At 45.6% G+C, this 23,183-nt stretch overlaps 1 protein-coding gene across 1 annotated transcript in view; it reads left to right on the top strand.

Annotated features, from left to right (window-relative positions):
- Positions 1-366: 366 nt before the first annotated feature.
- cskl (c-src tyrosine kinase-like) overlaps positions 367-23,183 on the top strand; it is a 33,422-nt gene continuing 10,605 nt past the window's right edge. Inside the window, exons 1-4 of the mRNA XM_058088670.2 lie at positions 367-627; positions 19,877-19,960; positions 20,334-20,447; positions 20,534-20,646. Of these exons, the coding sequence (XP_057944653.1) occupies positions 19,946-19,960; positions 20,334-20,447; positions 20,534-20,646 (242 nt within the window). The 5' untranslated portion in view covers positions 367-627; positions 19,877-19,945. The remainder of the gene's footprint in view (positions 628-19,876; positions 19,961-20,333; positions 20,448-20,533; positions 20,647-23,183) is intronic.

The raw sequence follows: 23,183 nt of genomic DNA, 5'->3' as shown, positions 1-23,183 counted from the left end.
CTGCTGGGTGGAATCAGATTATTGCTAAATTTAATTTCTAAACACATCTGATGACACTTCCGTGCAATGCCGTTTTTGTCCACAACACGGAAAGGTCTGGTGTTTGTCGCTGTTGCAACAACTACAAAAACGATTGACAGTTTGACATTAAGAAAAAGAAAACTGTGGCGGATTAAAGAGTAACCTTGATGAGTAAATTAAATTTGTGAACGTGAACGTGTTGGGATGGCGTTAACGTTTTTATATACGACGTAAGGAGCAAAAAGAAGTAACAAGTCCGCCATCAGTTGATCGTGTCACCTGTTGGCCACCATGTTGCCCGCTGGGTTGTGCTCACAGACCGCTAAATGGGCTCCCGCTAGGCTGTGTGCGCATGCGCGGTGCAGGGCGGCGCGGAGACCATTTCCTCTAAAGCTACAGAGGCCTCTTCGCCACACCAACACTCGTAGCATGATAGCCGGGGACACAGACTAGCGTGTGAAGTCTTAAGACGTGTTTTGGGATTGCCGAGGACATCAACCAACGCCAAACCCGGATGCTGCCCGCAGGAGTCACCCCAATGGGCCGCCATCGCTAATTTGTCGCAGCCTTGGTCAACACCGCAGCGGGATCCCTTTTTCTGGGAGGGTGAGTTACTGTTTTTGTCTCAGTGTTGTCCTAGCATCGGAGGCTACATTATAACCGAGAACTGCGATCTATGTTCTTCAATTCGAATTACATGTCACCGGAAGTGTGATCAAAGTGTATTTTGCACTAGCTGCATGTTGCTAGCCACCGTTAGTACAGCCTTACCGTTAGCCGCTAGCCAACACACAATACAAACGCATTAGCGGACACAATTGCGCTCCACGCAAGATGGATAGACATGTTCCACAAAAGCACGTAAACACGAGAAAAACACGGAGCATTTGTTGTGACTTTTACCACAGCTTGTTTGAACCACCGAAACACCCAGCTGCCCAGTGATTCCATAGTCGGACACATTGCTAGCGGAAAAAGGCTTTGTGGTCCTGACCCTGCATTCTGACAGGACATTTGTTGCCATGATTGGCTTCCTGTGCATCACTATATCTATGCGGTTAAGGACTGGACAAATACATTTGGATATGCACTTGATTTGCATTTTTAGGGACCATGAAGGATATTCAAATATATCATGTTCAGGGGTTCACATTCTGCTCTGTTTTTAAGGCCCACTTGCAAAAACACCAGTGAAAGATTCTCCAAATGACACAAGCTTTTTGCAGTTTTTAAGGGCAAGATTAGGTTCCCGGGCCAGATTAAGCCAGCAGGCCACCAATTGAATACCCCTGGTGTTACCTTGTATATATCGCAGTAGTTGAACAACAAACTGCTGGTTTTCCAGATTGTTTCGAACGGCACACATCAATAATATTATGATTGGCACACTTGGTTTTAATGCACACAAACGTGCCATCTGAGGTTTTGACTTCATATAAAACCAAAAATCACGTTGCTGAATGTTTTATGAAGTAGGCCAGCTGCTTTTTCTCCCACTTCCTGTCTCATGTGCTTTTAAAGCCAAGTGATGAAATGTACATACCTTTGCAAGCTCCAGCATGACGCGTGAGCACGCCTTCCAAAGTTTCTTTTCAGCGCCTGCGGCATTGCACAATGCAGCCCGAGTGTGTAACGCGCTCTGTTCTGATCCTGAAACACAATTTTAATAATCCTAAAATGTAATAATATCCTTAGATACGGTGTCCAAAATATAGCCTTCACGCTGGAAATCGGAACCTTTCAAAGTGCTTTGACCGGGAACCCGCAGTTCTGTAGCTTTAATGCTAATGAGCTGTCTTTGGCCACACCCCTTAGGGTCTCTTTCACTGCTTGTCATGATGGGTGAGCATATGGCGCTGTTTTATTTTGAACGGCGCCACGTAGCAGGGGCGTGTAATAACGACGATTGGCTGTTAACAAATAAATCAGGCTCTTAACTTTGTTTGCCTCGGGTTGCTATAGCAACCTGCTTAGGCGGCAACAAAGGTTGGTCCTCTTTTGATTATGGTCAGCTTCCAGTGATTGTTTACTTTTTCTGAGCCCGTCTGACGTCCACGTAAACAAAGCCACTGATGTCTTGTTTTTGCATACGTGCAAATGGGTGCGAGTCGGGAATTTGAACGTGTGCAGGCTGACCCACCTCTGTCATACTACACCAATATATCTTGATAAACTGATTGCAAGGTCGGCATATTGCACCGAGTTGCCTGTCCCTCGTCTTAGCGTGCCAGCGACAGAAGAACGCCCGGGCCGGTGATACACATGATTGATGTTCCACGAGCGCGGCCTCATCCTGAGCGAATTCGGAAGCGGAAATATGTACGTTAGGAGCCTGATCTTTATTCATATCGCTTTGACGGCTTCAATTGGCGCCTCACCTCCCGCTGCGTTGCGGCGCGCAGACCTCATTGGCATGCAGAGCGGCGCCCGAGACGCGTTTCTTCAAATGCAGCGCATCCACTCGCCGTCCGTCACGTCACCTTTCTGCTGGGCCTCCACGGACGCCTTCCTTACGACAACCTGACAGAAACGGCTCGGCAGCAATGCTGACGCAGTGAAACGCGACTGCAAAGGCAAAATCGCTGTGACATTTTAGCATGTGTGCAAAATTTGACATTGGTTGACGAGCGTGGCCGCCATCCAGACAAAATGGGTTTTGCACTGGACGCGCAAGTCTCCGCACCTAATTGCCCGTAAGTCACACTTAGGACGCTTATTATTTAGTAGCGCGTACTTGGTACATATTGTTACGTCCAAAAAATGTATTATTGTGACAGGCTTACCCACAGATGACGAGCAGCACTACGTCAAAGGAACTTGTTCATGTTTCATGCCCTGTGATTTCCACATTAACGAAATCGAGGATTTCTACGTTATTTTCTACGATTTCTACGTTAATGGAATTGTGGAACTGGCCTATAAAAACGTAATTGCTAACAAACCGCTAACCATCCCTCTCCTGAACTAAACACGCCGAAGCGGCAACCGGAGACATCTCAAAAACTCGCTAGCGTGAGCTAGCAAGCCGCAGTAGCCAGTGAAAGCTAGCCGGGTTAGCGTAGTTTTGCGCTACTCTGACAGCGTTTTAGGTTGACCGCTGACTTCACGCAAGTGGCGCGTGAATGAAATGGGACGACATCCGCGGCTGCAAAAAAGCACTCAGGTAGCTAGCTAGCTTAGCAACAGTCATATCGGAGATTTATCATGTGATACTAAAGCAAGCTACATTTTCCCTTCCACTTTATTATATTATTGATTATATCAAACATGGTAGCTTTTCCAATGGACGCCCAGTCCCCGGCTGCAATTACTGGATTGTTTCGGTGACGAGCAAAGACTCGAATGGAGAAAGGGCGAGCTTTTCACTTGTTTCAGCAGACCACCATGACTTCCCTCTCCTTGTTGCGAGGGGCCCTCTATTGACGTCACGCTGACCGATGGCTGGATGGAAGGCAGTCGACTAATCGAGCGGCAGTCGAGAATAACGTCGACTCGCCACTTCTGAAGGCCGACTCCCTAAAGCTGCTCAGGAGCCGAGCCTGGCCAGGCTTTGGTGCTCAGCGGGGGGGTAATGGATCCTCTTTGGGTGCACGCCGGCCGTCTCCTCGCCCGTTTGAAGCCCATCCAAAAGTCTGCTGACCTCGACACAAAGAGGGAGCGTGTCGTCGGCCTGTTCTCTGGAACGCCTCGTCTTTAATCAGCGAGTGCAGTGCCAGCAGAGCAGGGATTCATCATGGCGACTCTTTCAGGGCTCGCTTTTGTAAGCAAAGGACAACCCAGACGACGGTGGGCATACCCCCCCGCACGGTGGACCACAATAATGGGTACTATGGTACCCATTATGGCATTGGATGCTCATATCACCCAGTACTTCCATACAAAAAAAACAAAACAAAAAATCCCTTAAACTGTATTATGGAAAGCAGGAAGTGAACAAATGTAACAGTTAGTGATTGTAAAAGTACCAGATGGAGGGGTAGGATTTAATAAGCTTTGCTTCTTCCTACTCCTTTTGGACATGTGGAACTGGGAACTGATTATGGGATGCACTCAATTGGAATCTGATGCATGTTCAAATGAAATTAAACCATTACCATTACCATTACCATTACCATTACCATTACCATAGTTTTAGTCCAGATTTAGTCAACAGAAATGTTCCCAGTTTGTTCCCTAGTCCTGTTGGTGTGTGCTAACCAGATTTAGCATTTACATTGATCATGGACAATCCTGTGAGCTGTTTCTTTTTTTGACGAGGTTCTAAACCGGCTGGATCTGGAGGTTCTGGTGAATTGTGGAAAACCTGGATTATTGTCTATTCTCACCCATGTTTTTATCATCAGTGTTTGTCCAGTACAGTTTGGTACTGCTTGGCAGAGAGTTCCACAGCCTAGCGGGAGTTCTGCTTGGTTGGTCCCCGGTTAGTCCCTTTTTATGTGCGAGCGTCGAAGATTTGAAAGATTTGCGTACACTCGATAAATCTGCAATTTCCCGAATGTCTTTTGCTGATGGGTGTCCAAGCCAGCCTCCCCCGCCGCTCCTTTTGAGGAGATCCCCCCCATCTCCACCCTCCCCATCACGTAGTAGAATGGCGGCTTTGTGGCGGCCATCTTGCATGGAAACTCTGCTTGGCCTCTCCGTCTGTGCAGCGTCTGGTCAGTCCCCCTCGAAGGACGCGAGGGCTCCTTCTCCTGCGCCAGATCCCACACTGGCGGGTCTGTCGCCACTCTTGAACTTGAAACGAGCGAGTTCAAGGGACACGTGTTGCCATGACACATGCCACTCCTGCATGATGGGACCGTTACAATAGCACACTTAGTCGTGACTTCTTTGTTGGTAATATTCTGTCTTTCTCCGGAAGCATCAATGAAGGAGCTATTCCCGTAAGCGTTCATGCCACATGTTGATTTCACGGAGTTGCTGCCGTGGAAACCTCGTCGATGCTTCCTCATCCTCCGCTAACAAGCGACCCTGCCCCCTTGCATGTCTGCGTGTGTTTCCCTTTGATTACCGCTAATAGGCGCAAGGAACATTTTGGGAAGAGGCAACTGGCCGTGTGGATTTGTGTGAATTCAAACCCAAGAGGCCCACAGCATCCTTCTCGCCGATCCAGTACCGACCAATGACGAGATGTTATTCACTGTTCACTGAGCGTAGTTGCTCAAAGGTCAGCAGCCATAAAAGTAGCTGCTAATCCAATCCACTTTATTCATATAGCACATTTTATAAACAGAGTTTCCAAAGTGCTGCACAGACTAGTCAAATAAAAAGTCAAAATTATATAAAATTATATAATTTTATAATTATATAATTATTTATTTTTTTATATAAAAAAATAAATAAAAGGTACAAATTGAATTTAATCCAAAACAAAAGTTGAAACAGAAATAAAATAGTAAAATAGATATTTAAAAACAGGAAGCAAAGCAATAAAAGTATTAAAAAAAATAATAAAACCAATTAAAATAAAAAGAAAGAACTAAAAGATCATACGACGAGTTAAAAGCCAGGGAATAAAAGTGGCTTTTAAGACGAGACTTAAAGCTTTCGATGTTGGGGGGCCTTTTTTTACTCGGGAGGGGAAAGAGTTCCACAGCTTGGGGTCGACCACAGAAAAGGCTCGGTCTCCCCTGGTCTTACGTCTCGTCTTGGGCACCACAAGTTGTTGCTGGCCCTCGGACCTCAATGACCGCACTGGAGAGTAGATTTTGATGAGGTCCAAGATGTATTTGTATTTAAACGCCTTTACAAACAAACAATAAAATCTTCAAATCAATCCTAAAGCGAACAGACAACCAATGCAGGGAGGCCGGAATTGGGGTGATGTGCTCCCCCTTTTTGGTCCCTGTTAAAAGCCGTGCCGCAGGGTTCTGGACTAACTGTAAGCGGGAGAGAGACTTTTGGTAGAGCTAAGTTTATAACGCGTCCATGTCGCTGTTTGGATTCTATACAGTCACTGGGCTTCCCACTGTAGAACCGGCTTTGGTTTCACCGTGTCATTCCCTGCCGCGTTAGTGCTCGTTTTTTCTGGTCTTTAGACCAGCTTTATTTAAGGAAACAAGCGAGCTGCTGATTGGTGTTGGCGCTGATTCGTTTTGAAAGCAGCGCTAATGCAGCTACTTTCACGCATTCATAATTCATCCTCGTATCCGCGCGGCCTCGTGAGGGCTTCGCATTCGGCGCCTCCCATCCATTTTAGAGCTACTTTATACCCTGAATGAGGGTGGTGTCTTTCCAGGCTACCAACAGCCAGACCTGAATGTGGACCACGATCCAAACGTGACCATATTTGTTTGGCAGCCAGACGTCATCGCTACTGTGACTGACAATACACGTAGTATGGAAGTGGCGGTGCTGGAGGCACTGTAGAGGTTTTGCACACACTATAAACCTTGCAATCCAATACCTGACCTCGGCGTTCCCAGCGTCACCCGCTTGGAAATTGGTTGCTTCAGTAACGGGTAACAGATTAGAGCTGCTATGTTTTAATAATTAGGAAACTAAGTGGTTAAATATGGGCATATTTTGTCACACGCATAATAGCATGGGTAGGTTTTCGCGCAGTTTTGTGTGATGGACCGAATAAAACAACGTATCTATCCATGGCATGCGATGACAAAAGGGCGTAGTGACAAAGGTAAATGTTTGTGTTCAAACCTGCGACCATAAACCTGCATAAAGCCGCCCATGTTCCAGGCAGCGCTCTCCCGGCTAATTAGGCTACATTTCTAAATGTAGCCCATAAAAGAAACCACTGGCCTCATTGGCTTCATCTCAGGGGGGTCTCGCTATTGTAGCATTGAAAACTTTTTCTCTTTCATCTCACACTTTTTTTGGGGGGGGTGTCTTGTTTTCTATATTTTGGTGGGTGGATGTCCTCTGTTTTTTGTTTGTCAGTTTGCACAAGGACGGCTCGCACCAGAGCTGCAAGTTAGGCCGCATACGGAAAAATCAAAAGGAGGCAGGGAGGCCAATTTTGTGATTGTTTACATATGCTATGAAGTATATTATATTGTTAACATTATATTTATTACATCACACATTTCTGCTCATGTTTTTTCTCAAGTGCTTTTCCTCATATTATAAAATGTTTTCCAACCAAAATTTCTTTCCCTCTTATTACAACTTGAAAAAAAAAAATCCTAATGTTCTGTAAAATTTCAACAAATTTTTTCATCATATTTTGACTTTATTGTTATAAAATGAACTTTTTTTCTGGTAGGATTTCCACTTTTATCTGTTGTTGTTCTGACTTGACTCGCATGATATTTTGATATATATTCACGTTAATTGTTTGCTGTTTTAGTTTTCCTGCTTAATTGTATTTTTAGAATGTACCAAGTGGCATTAAGATGAATAAGAAAGCAGACTGCGGACTGCACGTTGGACACCCCTGCGCTACTAAAAAGCCTCCTGCTGTCAGACGGTGGAATAAATTGGCTGCGTGGATGCAAGAAACCTTCTTCTATCGTCATGTATGCACGCCGTTTCACTTCCTTTTTGTACGTGTGGGTCCGTGCATGAGCTCCATATCGGCCAGGGCCCCCACACCAAGCGCTAATGCTCGTCTGTGGTTGGGGGGGTGAATAATTTACAGCGCTGGCATAGCTCAACGCAGACTCCATTATTCATGGCTGGCATCAGATCCGACACATGACCGCCGATAATATTCGCCGCCTGCAGATGCGAACATGCTCGCCACCCCCCACCCCCACCGTCCTCCCCTTTTTTTAAAACCTCTCAACCTCCAAGGTCACCTTTTTTAGCTGTGCTCCTGTTATTTAAACGTAACTTGGGCAATGACTTCCTGTCTGGTTGCCCTGATTGTCAACAACGTAATCATGTGTTACTCTCAAGGCCCTTCATCTATTGTTAAAAAAACACAACTTAACGTGACGAGCTGTCAGCAGGATCCAAACATGGCAATTATTCCAAAGATAAGAACGCTGACTACTGAAGTTGCCATGATTTATACTGATTTGAATGTGGAATATCAATGCCGGATACTTCAGTGTGTCCCATACATGCATTCATCGTGGCCCGCCACAATTACATTTGGGCTGCCACAGAAGCATTTTCTTATTTAAATTTAGCACCATATGGTTAACCACCGAGTGGTTCGCGCGCAGACCCCACGGCTAGGAGACCCGAGTTCAATCCCACCCTCGGCCATCTCTGTGTGGAGTTTGCATGTTCTCCCCGTGCATGCGTGGGTTTTCTCCGGGTACTCCGGTTTCCTCCCACATTCCAAAAACATGCTAGGTTAATTAGCCACTCCAAATTGTCCATAGGTATGAATGTGAGTGTGAATGGTTGTTTGTCTATATGTGCCCTGGGATTGGCTGGCCACCAGTCCAGAGTGTAGAAGACAGCTGGGATAGGCTCCTCGGGCATCTCCGGGTCGGAGTTGGCGCAACAGCCTTACAAAAATGACTTCTATCGGGCGCCATGGCCGACTTTGATACATAGGATGAATCAAATGCTGCTCATGAAATGGAACAAAAACTACTTTGGGAGGTTTCCTACAGCCACAACTGTTAATTCTATTCGTTTTTTGTAGCCCAGTGGTTATAGCAAAGTGAGGATTGCCTTATTAGTGATGAGGGGCCATCAGTTGAATCTCTCTCCTGAGCCAAATATGATTCCATCCTCCCTCCCTTGACAAATGAATCCCTTCTTTTTGTGGGTGTTTCTCCATGGTGTCATTGCCTCCGCTGCTGAATGCTTCTCTTTATTAATGAGATTGGGAGCTGACATATTGCACGCGCACCCCGCCGCGTCTGCCGCTAATGACATTCTTTGTCTCTCCGTACGTGCACTTTGCCTTCCTCGGCTTCCCTCCGGCCTCAATGGGAGGCTTGTCATGTGTTGCCACCAAAGCAGGCAGCAGGCAGGCAGGCAGGCAGCTCTCCGCCGCACACGCTCCTTCCCCTCCTCTCACATCCTCCGTCACCTCCAAAACGCTTGCAGCTACGACTTGGTGTCTTTTTGAAGGGGCTGCATCCACCCGGCCATGTTTGCAGATGCCTCCTTGTGGCCCAGGATGGAGTTTTTTTTATAGCTAACAGGCTGGTATACGCTGCCTGGCACATTAACGTTCCCTTATTTTTTTAGTTGTCAACAATTGGAAATAAGTATCAAAGTTCCCACAGTAGTATACAGGAAGTGTGTCCAAAATGTAGCCCTGATGCTGGAATTTGGAACGTTTTAAAAGTGCTTTTAGTCGGCCTCGATGCAAACATGCTGTTTTGTGTCTGTGGCTTTCATGCTAACGAGCTGTGCTTGTCCGCCAGTGTGTCGCACGTTAGCGACGATAGCATAGCTCACCTTAGGAGGGGGCTGGCTGGTAGGAGTCTGTATTGGCAAGAATCTGGCAATACGAGATGTATGACGATGCTAGGCTCACGATACAATATATCACCATACTGTTAACAAGGAGATACTTTTTGTTTTTCTTGTCGTTAAAGATTATTTCCTGGAAAAACGGAATTACAGCAGCAATTTGCACTTACTAAACACATTTTTATTCCATTAGAACAGTATGTTATGCTGTATCACAAACTTTCCTCTGTAAAAACTTTTTGGATAAATAAAGCTTTAACATCCAGCTTTAAATTTACAAAAAAAAACCCATGAAAAACAAATTAAATGTCTCAATATCCTGCTCAAATGTTCACATTCTATTAGCTGTGAAAAAATGCAGAGTATACAGTCCCTGACTTATCCACCATCAGAAGAGTATTTTTGTGGAACAAAGTAACTAATCAGTAAAAAGTCCCTTTAGGATGCTTGAAATAACCATTCATTCATTCATTTTCTACCGCTTATCCTCGTGGGGGTGCTGGAGCCTATCCCAGCTGTCTTTGGGCGAGAGGCGGGGTACACCCTGGACTGGTGGCCAGCCAATCACAGGGCACATATAGACAAACAACCATTCACACTCACATTCATACCTATGGACAATTTGGAGTGGCTAATTAACCTAGCATGTTTTTGGAATGTGGGAGGAACGAGAAACGAGTACTCCCTGTGGGTGGAATTGAACCCTAGTCTCCTGGCTGTGAGGTCTGCGCGCTAACCACTAGCCCGTCGTGCTGCCTGAAATAACCATTATTTAGCAAAATAGTGATATCAATTTGAACGGGGGCGGGGTCAGAGGTGGTGTCATATCCTCAAGGTCGGCGGTTTTCCCTTCACAGCATCTTTTTTTCCAAAGGTTCTTCTCGAGTAAACTTTTGAGCGCCTTTTTCTCCCAAAAAGCGGAGCAAACAAGCGATGGAGATGCTAGTTTTCTCAGGGCTGGTGCTCATGAACACATCACTGTCAGAGCATCATTACGTCGTCCATGATGTGTAATACAATACTGTACTTTTAAAGGCCAACTTGAGGACATTCCCATCTCCAAGCATCCAAATGCAGGGCTGGAACTGGGGAATCCTCCCAGGAAGTTAAAAAAAAAAAAAAAAAAGAAATCCCACCCAGGCAGGCAGTGGCAGCAGACAGACTATTTAATGTAATTCAGCGTCTCCATAATGTATGCGGCGATAAAAGCCAGCACAGCCTGCCCCCGCCCGCGTGGATGGAGAGGATATAAATAGCCGGAGCTGAAGGAGCAGCTCCAACAATAAGCGGCCGCCATCACCCGGCGTCGCCCTCCCCTCCACCCCTCTGCAAGCCCGCCCGTCGCCCCAGAAAAATGGCAGGCCCTTTCGGACGCCTCTTCCTTTCTTTCTTCCACTTCCTGCCCCCCCCGCCTTTTGTTGTCAGAAATCAGCGGCGAGCCCGCCGAGCCTGACGTCACGCTGCCTGTCCGCCCACTCGTCTGCTTGGCCATTTGTCTCTCCACTCTGTCACGCTGCGTTATTTTTCATTCACACAGATAAAAATAGGAGTTGACGGCTCAGGATTAGACACGCACACACGCACACGCACACACACACACACACACACACACACACCTTTCCTTTTGCTCTGCAGAACAGACAGGATGTGAGCTTTTTCCTGTTCCTTGCTCCCGAGTTGTCACTGTTGCGCCACCATTTGACTTCCTATACGACATACAACCATCTGACCTGCAGATGCAGTTGACGTCAGAAGCTTATTTGCATCATGGTAAAGGTAATGGTAATGGTAATGGTAATGGTAATGGTTTAATTTCATTTGAACATGCATCAGATTCCAATTGAGTGCATCCCATAATCAGTTCCCAGTTCCACATGTCCAAAAGGAGTAGGAAGAAGCAAAGCTTATTAAATCCTACCCCTCCATCTGGTACTTTTACAATCACTAACTCTTACATTTGTTCACTTCCTGCTTTCCTAATATAGTTTAAGCTTTTTTTGTTTTTTAATTATTTTTTAATGATTATAAAAATTTATTAAATTATTATAAAAATTCTAAATTTTTAAAAATAAAATTTAAAAAATGTTATTTTAAATTTTTTTTTTGTCAAGTGCCGAAGTACACGGTGATATGATCATCCAATGCCATACTGGGTACCATAGTGCGTGTCAATATAGTGATATATATAGCACATCATGACTGGTTCAAGACTCTTCATCCTTGTATTTAGCAAACATCAACTGCTTGTATTGTTTCTTGAATTGGCTCATCGTTGTGCATTGTTTGATTTCCTTACTCAATCCATTCCATAGTTTGATTCCACATACTGAAATGCTATGGCTAGCATAACGTAGTCCTAGCATAGAAGTGTTTCAAATGTACTTCTTCCCTGAGATCATATTTCTCCTCTCTTGTAGAGAAGTATTGGATGACATTTTTAGCTCATTGCTTATTTTTAGCCTTATGCATTATTTTAGCTGTTTGAAGATGAACTATATCAGCAAGTTGAAGTATTTGTCATTTTACAAATAAGGAGTTAGTATGTTCTCTGTAGGCGGCATTATGAATTATCCTTACTGACCTTTTTTGCAGTACATTTAGCCGGTGAAGATTGCTTTTATAGTTATTAGCCCATATTTCCACACAATAAGTAAGATATGGTAGAACCAGAGAGCAATAAAGAGTGTGGAGTGATTTCGGATCGAGAACAAATTTTGCTTTGTTCAATACTGAAACATTTTTAGCTAATTGCTTATTTTTAGCCTTATGCATTATTTTAGCTGTTTGAAGATGAACTATATCAGCAAGTTGAAGTATTGATTTTAGAAATAAGGAGTTAGTATGTTCTCTGTAGGCGGCATTATGAATTATCTTTACTGACCTTTTTTGCAGTACATTTAGCCAGTGAAGTTTGGGCATGAAAATGATGTCGTCATATTTATCTTAAATGCTTTTTAAATCCAAGAAAGAAGCACAAGTTCATTTATTTTACATTTCATCTCATTTGCACAAAGCCAAAAATGTATTTATCGCCACACCCGGTTCGCCGAAGTGTGTTTAAAATCCGACACATGGCAACAATCCTGCGACTGGCATCATCGTTCTGCTGGGTCATGTGATTGAAACGGGAGTAAAAAGCCCTTTTGAATAACTTGACATCACTTTGGATGCTCCATTTATGGATGGAAGCAACTGGAGAAGTCCTTGATGTGGTGCTAGCCACACGGCCTCGCTCAACCCGAGAAGAAAACCAAAGTCATTTGATGAGAAATGTGCGGACCTTTGCTGACAAATGGAGGCGCTATGTTGGTGTTTTGTTTTTTTTAAAAAGGAAGCTGCCCACAAATGTTTCATGTCTGATGTGGCAGATGGCCACTGCAGTTGCACCAGCTAAGCCACATCTTGTCGGGGTCCTCCCACGCTTCATTATTTACATCCCTCACATCGCCGCCCCGCTGGAGGTCTGGGCGGCCTTCTTCTCTGCATCTGGCCACCAACAAGATGCTCCCACCTTTCGGCCATTTCCTAGTCCCCAAAACCGCAGTACATCAAATAGAATTTCTTTAAAGTGCCTCAGCCTGAAATATATGTATGAAATCTTCATTGTTTTTATGTTTAACCCTTGAAAGGCCAGCATGTTTTGTGACTTTTTGAGTAAAAACAAATAGACATTTCTAGAAATATTTGCTTTTTATTATTTGGTGTGCCGCACGGTGACCGAGTGGTTAGCATGTTGGCCAGGGGAAGGTGAATACCTGGGTTCGAATCTCCACTTGGGCATCTCTGTGGAGTTTGCATGTTCTCCCCATAATAATAATAATAATAATATTAACAATAATAAATGTTATTTGTATAGCACTTTTCAAAAAACTCAGACACTTTACAGAAAAATGGAGTTGAATAAAAGCAAGTAAACAGAGTAAAAGATACATTAAAATCCAACATTCATTTGTTTTAAGCAAGAGTAAAAGCGGGGCGGGGGCACAGAAGTCAGATATAAAAAAGTTAGACATTAAAAACGTATTTAAACCGTTGGGTTTTGAAGTTGGGGAAGGTCGGGGCAAGCACGGAGTCAATGGGGCAAAGAGTTCCAGAGGGTGGGGGCAGCGATGGAGAAGGCTCTGTCTCCCCAGGTTCGGAGCTTGGTCTTACAGGGGAGTGCCAGGAGGTTGGAGTCTGAGGAGCGAAGGGGACGCGGGGGATTGTGTGGATGGAGCAGGTCTGTGAGATATGGGGGGGGGGCAGATCGTGGAGGGCTTGTGTAGGTGATGAGAAGAGCTTTGAAGTGAATGCGTTGGGGGACGGGAAGCCAGTGGAGGTTTTGGAGGACAGGGGTAATGTGTTGACGGGAGCGGGTGGAGGTGAGGAGGCGGGTAGCTGAGTTGTGAATATATGGTAGTTTGTTGAGGGTTTTGGATGTTGTACCGTAGAGAATACTGTTGCAGTAGTCCATTCTGGATGGGATGAATACATGGATCAGGGATTCAGCGGCAGAGAATGAAAGTGATGGACGGAGTCGGACTATGTTCTTAAGATGGAAGAATGCAGTCCGGGTTAATTGTTTGACGTGGGTTCGAAAGAAATGGTACGGTCCAGGAGGGTACTCCGGTTTCCTCCCACATTCCAAAAACATGCCTGTTAGGGTAATGAATGATATGAGTGCGAGTGTAAATGGTTGGTAGGGTCAAGTCAGCTGGGATAGGCTCCAGCACACCCAACAATCCTAGTGAGGATAAACGGCACAGAAGATGGATGGATGGATGATTTGGTGCATACATGGGGGTCCATGATTGTCGGCATTCCATTCAATTCATATATTGAATTCAATAATTCAAATCCGTTCAATTTATGCTTGTTGACTGAAGAGAGTAGTTACCTTTGCAGGCTTTACCAGGCGACGCGTCCACATTCATCCTCTCCTGCTGCCCTCCTTACTAAGGATCGACCGATACATCAGGCCGATATTTGGGTTCTTTACTTGAATCAGTATCGGCATCAGCTCGAACAAAACCATATCGGTGGATCCCCACCTCTTACTACTTCCAAAGTTGTCCAACTCTGTCATGGAAGTCTACCCTGACGCCCCGAGGCTGTTTCAAGTGTCTGCATGTGTTTGAACTTGGAGATGAACGTGTTAGAATGTGGAGGTTACCAACGGAAGGCCGATTGTGGTACGTCGACAACCATTGCATCCATTCCAGACCACTTTGCTAGCCGTTAAACGTGCTGGCGTGGGATTTCACAGGAATGTTGTTTACCGGCGATGTGCATAATGGTCGCCGTTGTGGCGCGACGGGGCAGCCGTTGTTTAATTGAGACGTGAATAAATCGAATTCCCCTCTTGGACAATATGTGACTTTCTTAATAAACAGGCAAGAATCTGGGCCACGCTTGCAAGCAAGTAAACACGAGTGTGCAGGAAGCCCCGGGCCTCTCTCTCTCTCCCCGATCTATCCCTTGCTTTTCTGTTCAGTGCCCCCCCTTGTTCTGTTTCCACGCTCTAATCATCGGCGGCTGCGTGCTGCGTGGAAGGCACCGTATAAATAAATGTGCTTTGCGTTGCCCTGGATGCCTGAGGTTTTTGTCACTCTCGTTTTAGCAGCGGACAATAACATTCTCAGGCCTCCCTGGTGACGTCTCCTTTCTGAGCTTTTGTCCAGAAAAATATATCATATCAATAGAACTCTGTGTCCATTGTCACAGTAACAAGCCTCATTGATTGTGAGATACACTTACATAAATATTTGAATTCATAAGAAAATGTATGGCGCTTATTATTGAGAGCAAGTATGACCACATCCTTCATCGTTGACAAACGGCACGTCAGCATGGTCTTACAGCTGTGCCATAAATGCCAATCGGTAATATTCACATGCACTGACAGATATTTGGGTTATGTCATACGCTCGCTCAAAAGAATGCAACCAAAAAAAAAAATATTTCAACATTTTGTGTCAAGCGCAGAAAGTGACATAAGACCTTAAACCAAAGTGGTTAGCGAGGAGAGGCTAAGAGAGCGTCATGCCAGGAAGGATGTTGTTCATTGGTTTCTATAAGGTTCTCCAATTTGTCTCGTGCAGGTGCATCGCGTACGTCCATCAGTGTCAGACGTGCGGCATGCAACCCCTTCACCAATTCACCGATCCGTAGCTTTGATTCGGCGCACACCGGCCGATGCGGGGTGGGTGCAGCACAGGACAACACTGCGAGCACTTTGTTAGCAGAGGCTGTTGCATCACATGCCGTGTTGCCATGACAATGTCACAGCCACCCCCCTGGTGCGCAGAGACCAAAATTAGAAGTGGGGAAGTGAAGAAGGAAGTGATTTTCATTCATGACTGCCATAATCTGGTAGTCCAGAGTGATGGCTCATACAAAGCTAACAAGTCACAGTGGCGTCTTGTTCGTCAGCACCGCATTACACGTGGTAATGCACGTTCTTGCTCATGAGCTGTGTTTGTCTGACAGAGCGTCTATTGTGCCCTTCATCCACTCATAGGTTCCATATATTTAAAAAAAAAAAAAAAAACATTCACTACGAGCATCGTTATGTAAGCTACAGCGCTAACATTAAAGTCGCATTGTAACAGCAGCATCATTGCTGAGGAAAGTCCACTCAGCTCACACTCGGAGCTTCCATGCCTGTAGCAGAGTGACCGGAGGGGGAGGTGGGTGTCACGGGAACGAGACGATATTTTAACATTTTTAAGAAAAGTACAATGGTAATGGTTTAATTTCATTTGAACATGCATCAGATTCCAATTGAGTGCATCCCATAATCAGTTCCCAGTTCCACATGTCCAAAAGGAGTAGGAAGAAGCAAAGCTTATTAAATCCTACCCCTCCATCCGGTACTTTTACAATCACTAACTCTTACATTTGTTCACTTCCTGCTTTCCATAATACAGTTTACGTTTTTTTTTCTTTTGATTTTAATAATGTACCTCGTACGGAAGTACTCTGTGATATGAGCATCCAATGCCATAATGGGTACCATAGTAAGTGTCAATATAGTGATATATATATATAGCACATCAAGACTCTTCATCCTTGTATTAGCAATTGGCTCATCGTTGTGCATTGTTTGATTTCCTTACTCAATCCATTCCATAGTTTGATTCCACATACTGAAATGCTATGGCTAGCATAACGTAGTCCTTGCATAGAAGTGTTTCAAATGTACTTCTTCCCACTGAAAACATTACTTTTTTTTTTTGCAATCCATTTCACATCTAATACATTACCTTGCATTGCGACTCACAACTTCCGCACCGTGTGTATACTAGCGGCCCCGCCTCCGCCCACCAAGGCAAAGAGATATGACTGACAAAAGGGGCTCACTCCTTTCACACTGTTGTTCTATGGAAGAAACGTGCCAAGGTGATGAACATCGCAGAGGGTGAACCTTCTTGCTTGGAGGCGGGAGACGAGGAAAACAGAAGCGTGTGCACACGGCAAAATTATGGAATTTTCATTGATTGTGTAATGGATTCATTTACGAGTGCACGCATTTTTTTCCTGAACGAGAAATCGTCAGCTTTTAGTTTAAGATGTGTAGTGAAGCCTGCAAAATGATCCAGTACATTTTAACTTGTCAACAGTTTTTGTCGGAATGACATACTCACCTACCTCTCTTAACGCCCCATATTGAGGATGCTGACTCCATTGGTCCACTGACTCCAAGTCGCATGTACGCTTGTATGTTCAGGCCCAAAAAGACAGTAGGGCTGTTGACTCATCTGGTGAACCACCACTGCATCCTGGTCGTGTGGGCAGTTTCCACCGCAGTTGTGCAAAGACGTTACCAACACCCACACTTTGCTCGGAGATGTGCCGAGGTGACGCACGCTTTCAGAATTAAGGTGCAGCGTCTCCATGAACTCTGCCGGGGCCCTGCGGTGAAAACTAAAACGTGTCCTTGTGAAGTAGTTTTTTTGGCAAAGGCACGGATTTCATTAGCGTGGTGGCGTAGGAATTATTCATCCACGCGGCGCTGCTTGTTGCACGTCTTGTTAAAAGGCCTGACAGTCCTATACGAGTCGTGTCAAAACATTACGACCCCATGGGGTGACTGGAAAAGGACATTTATGGTGCTCCCTACGGATTGTAGGGCAATGCTTTCAGAGACTGTTACTTGCAGTACAGGTGTAGCTCAGTTGAATATAGTTGAATATAGTTGAATATATAGTTGAATATAGTGCAAAATCCAGACTTCAACGAAGACTAAATCAGTCAGTGAATGCGTTAAAAAAACTTTCATTCATTTTCTACCGCTTATCCTTACCAGGATCGCGGGGGTGCTGGAGCCTATCCCAGCTGTCTTGGGGCAAAAGGCGGGGTACACCCTGGACTGGTGGCCAGCCAATCACAGGGCACATATAGACAAACAACCATTCACACTCACATTCATACCTATGGACAATTTGGAGTGGCTAATTAACCTAGCATGTTTTTGGAATGTGTTTGTGTTCTTACAAAGAACACTAAACTCATCACACACCAACTTAACACTCAAAAGGTATAATTATGAAACCAGCTCAACCGAATCAGTCATTTATTCATTCATTTTCTACTGCTTATTCTCATGAGGGTGGCGTGGGTGCTGGAGCCTATCCCAGCTGTCTTCAGGCGAGAGGCGGGGTACACCCTGGACCGGTGGGCAGCCAATCGCAGGGCACATACGTATAGACAAACAACCATTCACACTCACATTCATACCTATGGACAATTTGGAGTGGCTAATTAACCTAGCATGTTTTTGGAATGTGGGAGGAAACCGGAGTACCCGGAGAAAACCCACGCATGCACGGGGAGAAGATGCTAACTCCACACAGAGATATGGCCGAGGGTGGAGTTGAACCCTGGTCTGCTAGCTGTGAGGTCTGCGCGCTAACCACTCACCCACCGCACAGCCAAAAAACTTACATTATAATTAATTATTATAATTAAATAATTATTACATCCATGTCTCAATCCACACAGGTATCATGTCATTATGGTTGCACATAACTTACAGACACAGTCTCCAAGGCAGACGCGTATTAGAAAGCATTCCGTATGATTCCTTTTGAGCGCCCAACTGCATCACAAGCTCAACTCAATGAATTATTGTGGCCACAAGGTGTCGCCAAAAACCAACCACCGCCCTGTGTTTTGTTGACAAATGTTCACCCTGATGTATGCAGTGGTTCAGGATTGGATGAGTTACACCGTTCTGAGTTACACCATGATCTGTGTTGTTTGGGAGCCTACATGTTTGCATCTATGCCAATGTGTAATATTAAGGACTATTCTGTGACGTGAACCACGGCGTCTCTGCAGTCTCCCCCTTGAAGAAGTGGTTGCTTTCACCCGCGGCCATCTTCACAGTAGCACTTGACTAAGTCGAGGCGGAATGTGAGCAAGCAGTGTGACGCCGAAGTGCTCCAATAGCTTTCCTCCGGAGCGTGAGACTGATCAGAATAGCCCTCGCTTGTCTCCCCTCGCCAGGCTGTGAGTGGACAAGTGGAGGGGGGCGGGAGGGAGGGAGGGGGGCGGGAGTGGTGTTTGAGTTAATGCAGGCGCCCTCTTGGTTAGTGCACAATACACAGCAGTTGTCTCCATCGCATCTGCAATTGTCTTGTAAATCGTCTTGCAAGCAGGTTACTTCCTGTGTCGACACCGGATGTGGCGGCGGGCTCAGCGATGCTCGTGGCCATCAGCGCATGTCTCTGCAAGGGGGGCGCATCATCCTCGTACCCTTTTTTTGGAAGCATGTTGGTAATCTTGCGTATGTTGGCCCCTCCCCTTTTGATACCGAGCACTGGAAAATATGCGTCGGCCACTTCCTCCTTCACGCATGACTCTCAACTTCCTGTTCTAGAGGCTGGTCGGAAGCCAGAGGCTTTGAGCAGTTTGGTTTTCAGGCAATTTCTTTTCAGAGAAGACTCATTAAGTATCATGCATGACACCAAAAAGGCTTTGATAAAAGGAGCAAAGTACTTCATAAAACTTTAGTCGTACATAAATAATAATACATAATTTTAATACATAAAACTGTGAAATTGGTGATTTTGACACTCCCCTCAGTGAGTTTTGTGACATCACTGCCAGACTACGTTCCAGGAACCACATTCAACGCAGATTCTGGAAGATCTAGGAAGCTTTCTGTGCGGGTTATTGAGTGTAGCTGCTCTATAGGAGTACACAACTCCATACAAAAGGCCGAAAATGAGCATCATAGGTTCCCTTTTGAAATGTTGGCGTTTTTTTTATTGCATACAATATTTTGGGTCAGCAGTAGCTCAGACCCGGGAAGGTTGCAGGTTCGAATCCAACTGCAAAATGAAAGTTTTTAAGCTGTGTAATTTAAAAGTGTATGAATTTAGGATTTGATGATCTTCAAAGTAATTGAAACGTGCATAAAGGGTGTTTGCCCAAAACGACCCGGGCAAGCGGAATAAAATAACACAATGTGGTTCGTGTACGTGTTGTCGTGTGATTGACGGCATGTCCATCTCTGTTTATGTCACAGCTCTGATGGTACTGACTGCACATTGAGCACTACCTGCCTGAGGTCACCTGCTCCCCACATCCTCTCATCATGTCCGGGATCCATGTAAGTCAACTATACTACCCCAACTATTAGGGGTGTGTATTGGCAAGAATCTGCCGATACGATATCTCATGATACGATATATCACGATACTGTTGAGGTGATTTTTTTTTCTTTCTTGTAGTTAAAGATTATTTCCTGGAAAAACTGAATGACACCATCAATATGTACTTACTAAACACATTTTTATTCCTTTACAACAGTATGTTATGCTGTATCACAAACTTTCCTCTGTAAAAACTTAGTGTAGCATTTGGATAAATAAAGTTTTAACATCCAGCTTTAAATTTACAAAAAAACCATAAAAAACAAATGAATTGTGATTATTTAGCAAAATTGTTGTAAAAAAAAAAAAAAACGCTTTCTCCCTCCCCAGGCGCCCTGGTCAACGGGCACCGAATGTGTGGCCAAGTATAACTTCCAGACGGCCAACGAACAGGACCTGCCCTTCTGTAAAGGAGACGTGCTGACCATCATCGGAGTCACCAGGGTAAGGACTGGGATGACCCTTGGACCTTGGATGAAAAAGAAAAAGTTATGTCTCTTCATGCTGCTAAATGTTTTTTTTTCCAACAGGATCCCAACTGGTACAAAGCAAAGAACATAGTGGGCAGGGAAGGCACCATTCCAGCAAACTATGTCCAGAAGAGGGAAGGAGTCAAGTCCGGAGGGAAGCTCAGTCTCATGCCGTAAGTTCCCTCAGCGATGTGGCCGTCTTTCACCGTTGAGACCCGTTCTTAGTGGCCAGAACCACACGGTCACACAAAACACAACAGCATCAGTCAGGCAGAGATGAGAGAGAGAGATGAGAGATGAGAGAGAGAGATGAGAGAGAGAGATGAGAGAGAGAGATGAGAGAGAGAGATGAGAGAGAGAGATGAGAGAGAGAGATGAGAGAGAGAGAGAGAGATGAGAGAGAGAGAGATGAGAGAGAGAGAGAGAGATGAGAGAGAGAGATGAGAGAGAGATGAGATGAGAGAGAGATGAGAGAGAGAGAGATGAGAGAGAGAGAGATGAGAGAGAGACATGAGAGGGGGGAGAGAGAGAGAGAGAGACATGAGAGGGGGAGAGAGATGAGAGAGAGAGAGAGAGACATGGGGGGGGAGATGATAGAGAGAGAGAGAGACATGAGAGGGGGAGAGAGAGAGATGAGAGAGAGACATGAGAGGGGGAGAGAGAGATGAGAGAGAGAGAGAGAGATGAGAGAGAGAGAGAGAGAGAGATGAGAGAGAGAGAGAGAGATGAGAGGGGGAGAGAGAGATATGAGAGGGGGAGAGACATGAGAGGGGGAGAGATGAGAGACATGAGAGAGACATGAGGGGGAGAGAGAGATGAGAGAGAGAGAGATGAGAAGATGAGAGAGAGAGATGCGAGAGAGAGGGAGAGAGAGACATGAGAGGGGGAGAGAGAGATGAGAGAGACATGAGAGGGAGGGAGAGGCAGAGGGAGAGAGAGACATGAGAGGGGGAGAGAGAGAGACATGAGAGGCAGAGGGAGAGGGAGAGAAACATGCAAATAAGATAAGACAGGAAATGACAGCAACAATAACAAGCGTCAACTATTTCGACTTTGTGCTATGGCTCCACGCCAGACGCAGCGTCCCTCTTTTGCCCGTCCATAAAACCAGCCGATCCATATCGCCAAAGCTCCCCCCCCCCCTGAAAGGAAATCAATGTAGAGCGCGGCTGGAATATGCAGCCATCAGACGCCGCACCCTTTTGCTCCCAGCCGGCACCTTTGAACTCGGGTCATTGGGTCATCCTGCCCCGCCATCCTGCTGTTACGCAACTCACATTACTGATGAATTTGTCTTCTACTCCATTTGTTTTCCTGTCGTTTGGAAAACATCTTAGCAGCGCCACAAACGCTTTAAAGTGCCGTCACTTTTATTTGGCCTAAATATGTCGGCTCCTACTCACTGCTTCAATGATGTTTTATTATATGTGTATATATATATATATATATATAATACATAAATACACACATCACTGAATACGATATGTGACGACCTGCTGTTGCTCTCACTTGTTGATCCATTCATGAATTAGCAACAGATGTTTTTGGGAGGCCGCTCCCTCTCTATTGGGGTTACATAATTGCTTCAGCTGTGGTCTTCTGGACCACCGATACCCGATACGGCAGAGAGCAGTGTCCATCAGCTGGCTGCCCACCCCTCCTCACTGCCCCCAAGAGGCGGCACGCCACGCCACGCAAGGAACGGTGCAGCATAATGTGCTAGTTTGTATTCTCCCCGGGATATTGCCTTTCGCTTTCCAGCCAGATCACGGATGACAGTATTCCCATTTATTATTCCGTACCTCAAAGCAAGTCCCGCTAAATGAGTCGTCTCGGTAGCCCGTTTGCGTTTTCTGTGCCCCTGGGATTACTGCTCGTTAAGGAGTCTCCCGTCCGCCGGTAGAAGCAGCCTGCTTCTGCGCCTGATCTAATCAACTCAGACCGCATTAAGCTGCTTTGCCACAAAGCCCTCCGCTGTCTGTGGAGGCGGAGGTCGAAGATGAGGACGGGCCGGCCGGACGGGTGGATGGATGAAGGCAGCCGCTGCAAATGGCCTAAATCAATTAGTGCAATTGAGTCGCCACCGCTTCACCGGCCGAGGCTCAAGGCGTACAGCCGACTCCTCTTTGGGGTTAATGCGGCTTCCTGCTCCGGCCACTGACACGGATCAATGAGTTAATCCTCACAAAGAGTAGCCGGGCTTTTGTCTGTGGAACTCTCCACGTTATGTAATACCTTTTTGCAGCTGGGTGCATTTATCAGTTGGCCAGCACAACCAAAAAAATGCAACAAACTATGACAGGTTGAAAGCTCCGATTTTGTTTATGTTCAGTTTTTCCACAGGGAACAATAGTAGCCCTGATCCTAAAACGGAATAAATCGGTTCCAGAGCGTTCCCACATACATCCATCCATTTTCCTCCGCTTATCCGGGTCCGGGTCGCGGGGGCAGCAGTCTTAGTTGGGAAGCCCAGACTTCTCGGTCCCCGGCCACCTCCTCCAGCTCCACCGGGAGGACACCAAGGCGTTCCCAGGCCAGCTGTGCCCACATCATTTGGGTTAAATTGCTAGTTTCCGCCACACTTTCCCACTCAAATCCTGTTTGGATTATTTGGATTAATTAATCGTCCCTCAGTGGGGAAATTAGCGTTGCACAGCAGCAAGAGTACAGAATCAGTACAAAATACACAATATAAAAAATAAACAATATA

Source organism: Doryrhamphus excisus, linkage group LG13, assembly GCF_037039965.1.
Source record: "Doryrhamphus excisus strain RoL-2023G ecotype Guam linkage group LG13, RoL_Dexc_Guam_v1.1, whole genome shotgun sequence".
In the NCBI taxonomy this organism is placed as follows: Eukaryota; Metazoa; Chordata; class Actinopteri; order Syngnathiformes; family Syngnathidae; genus Doryrhamphus; species Doryrhamphus excisus.
This window is presented reverse-complemented; position numbering and strand designations above follow the sequence as displayed.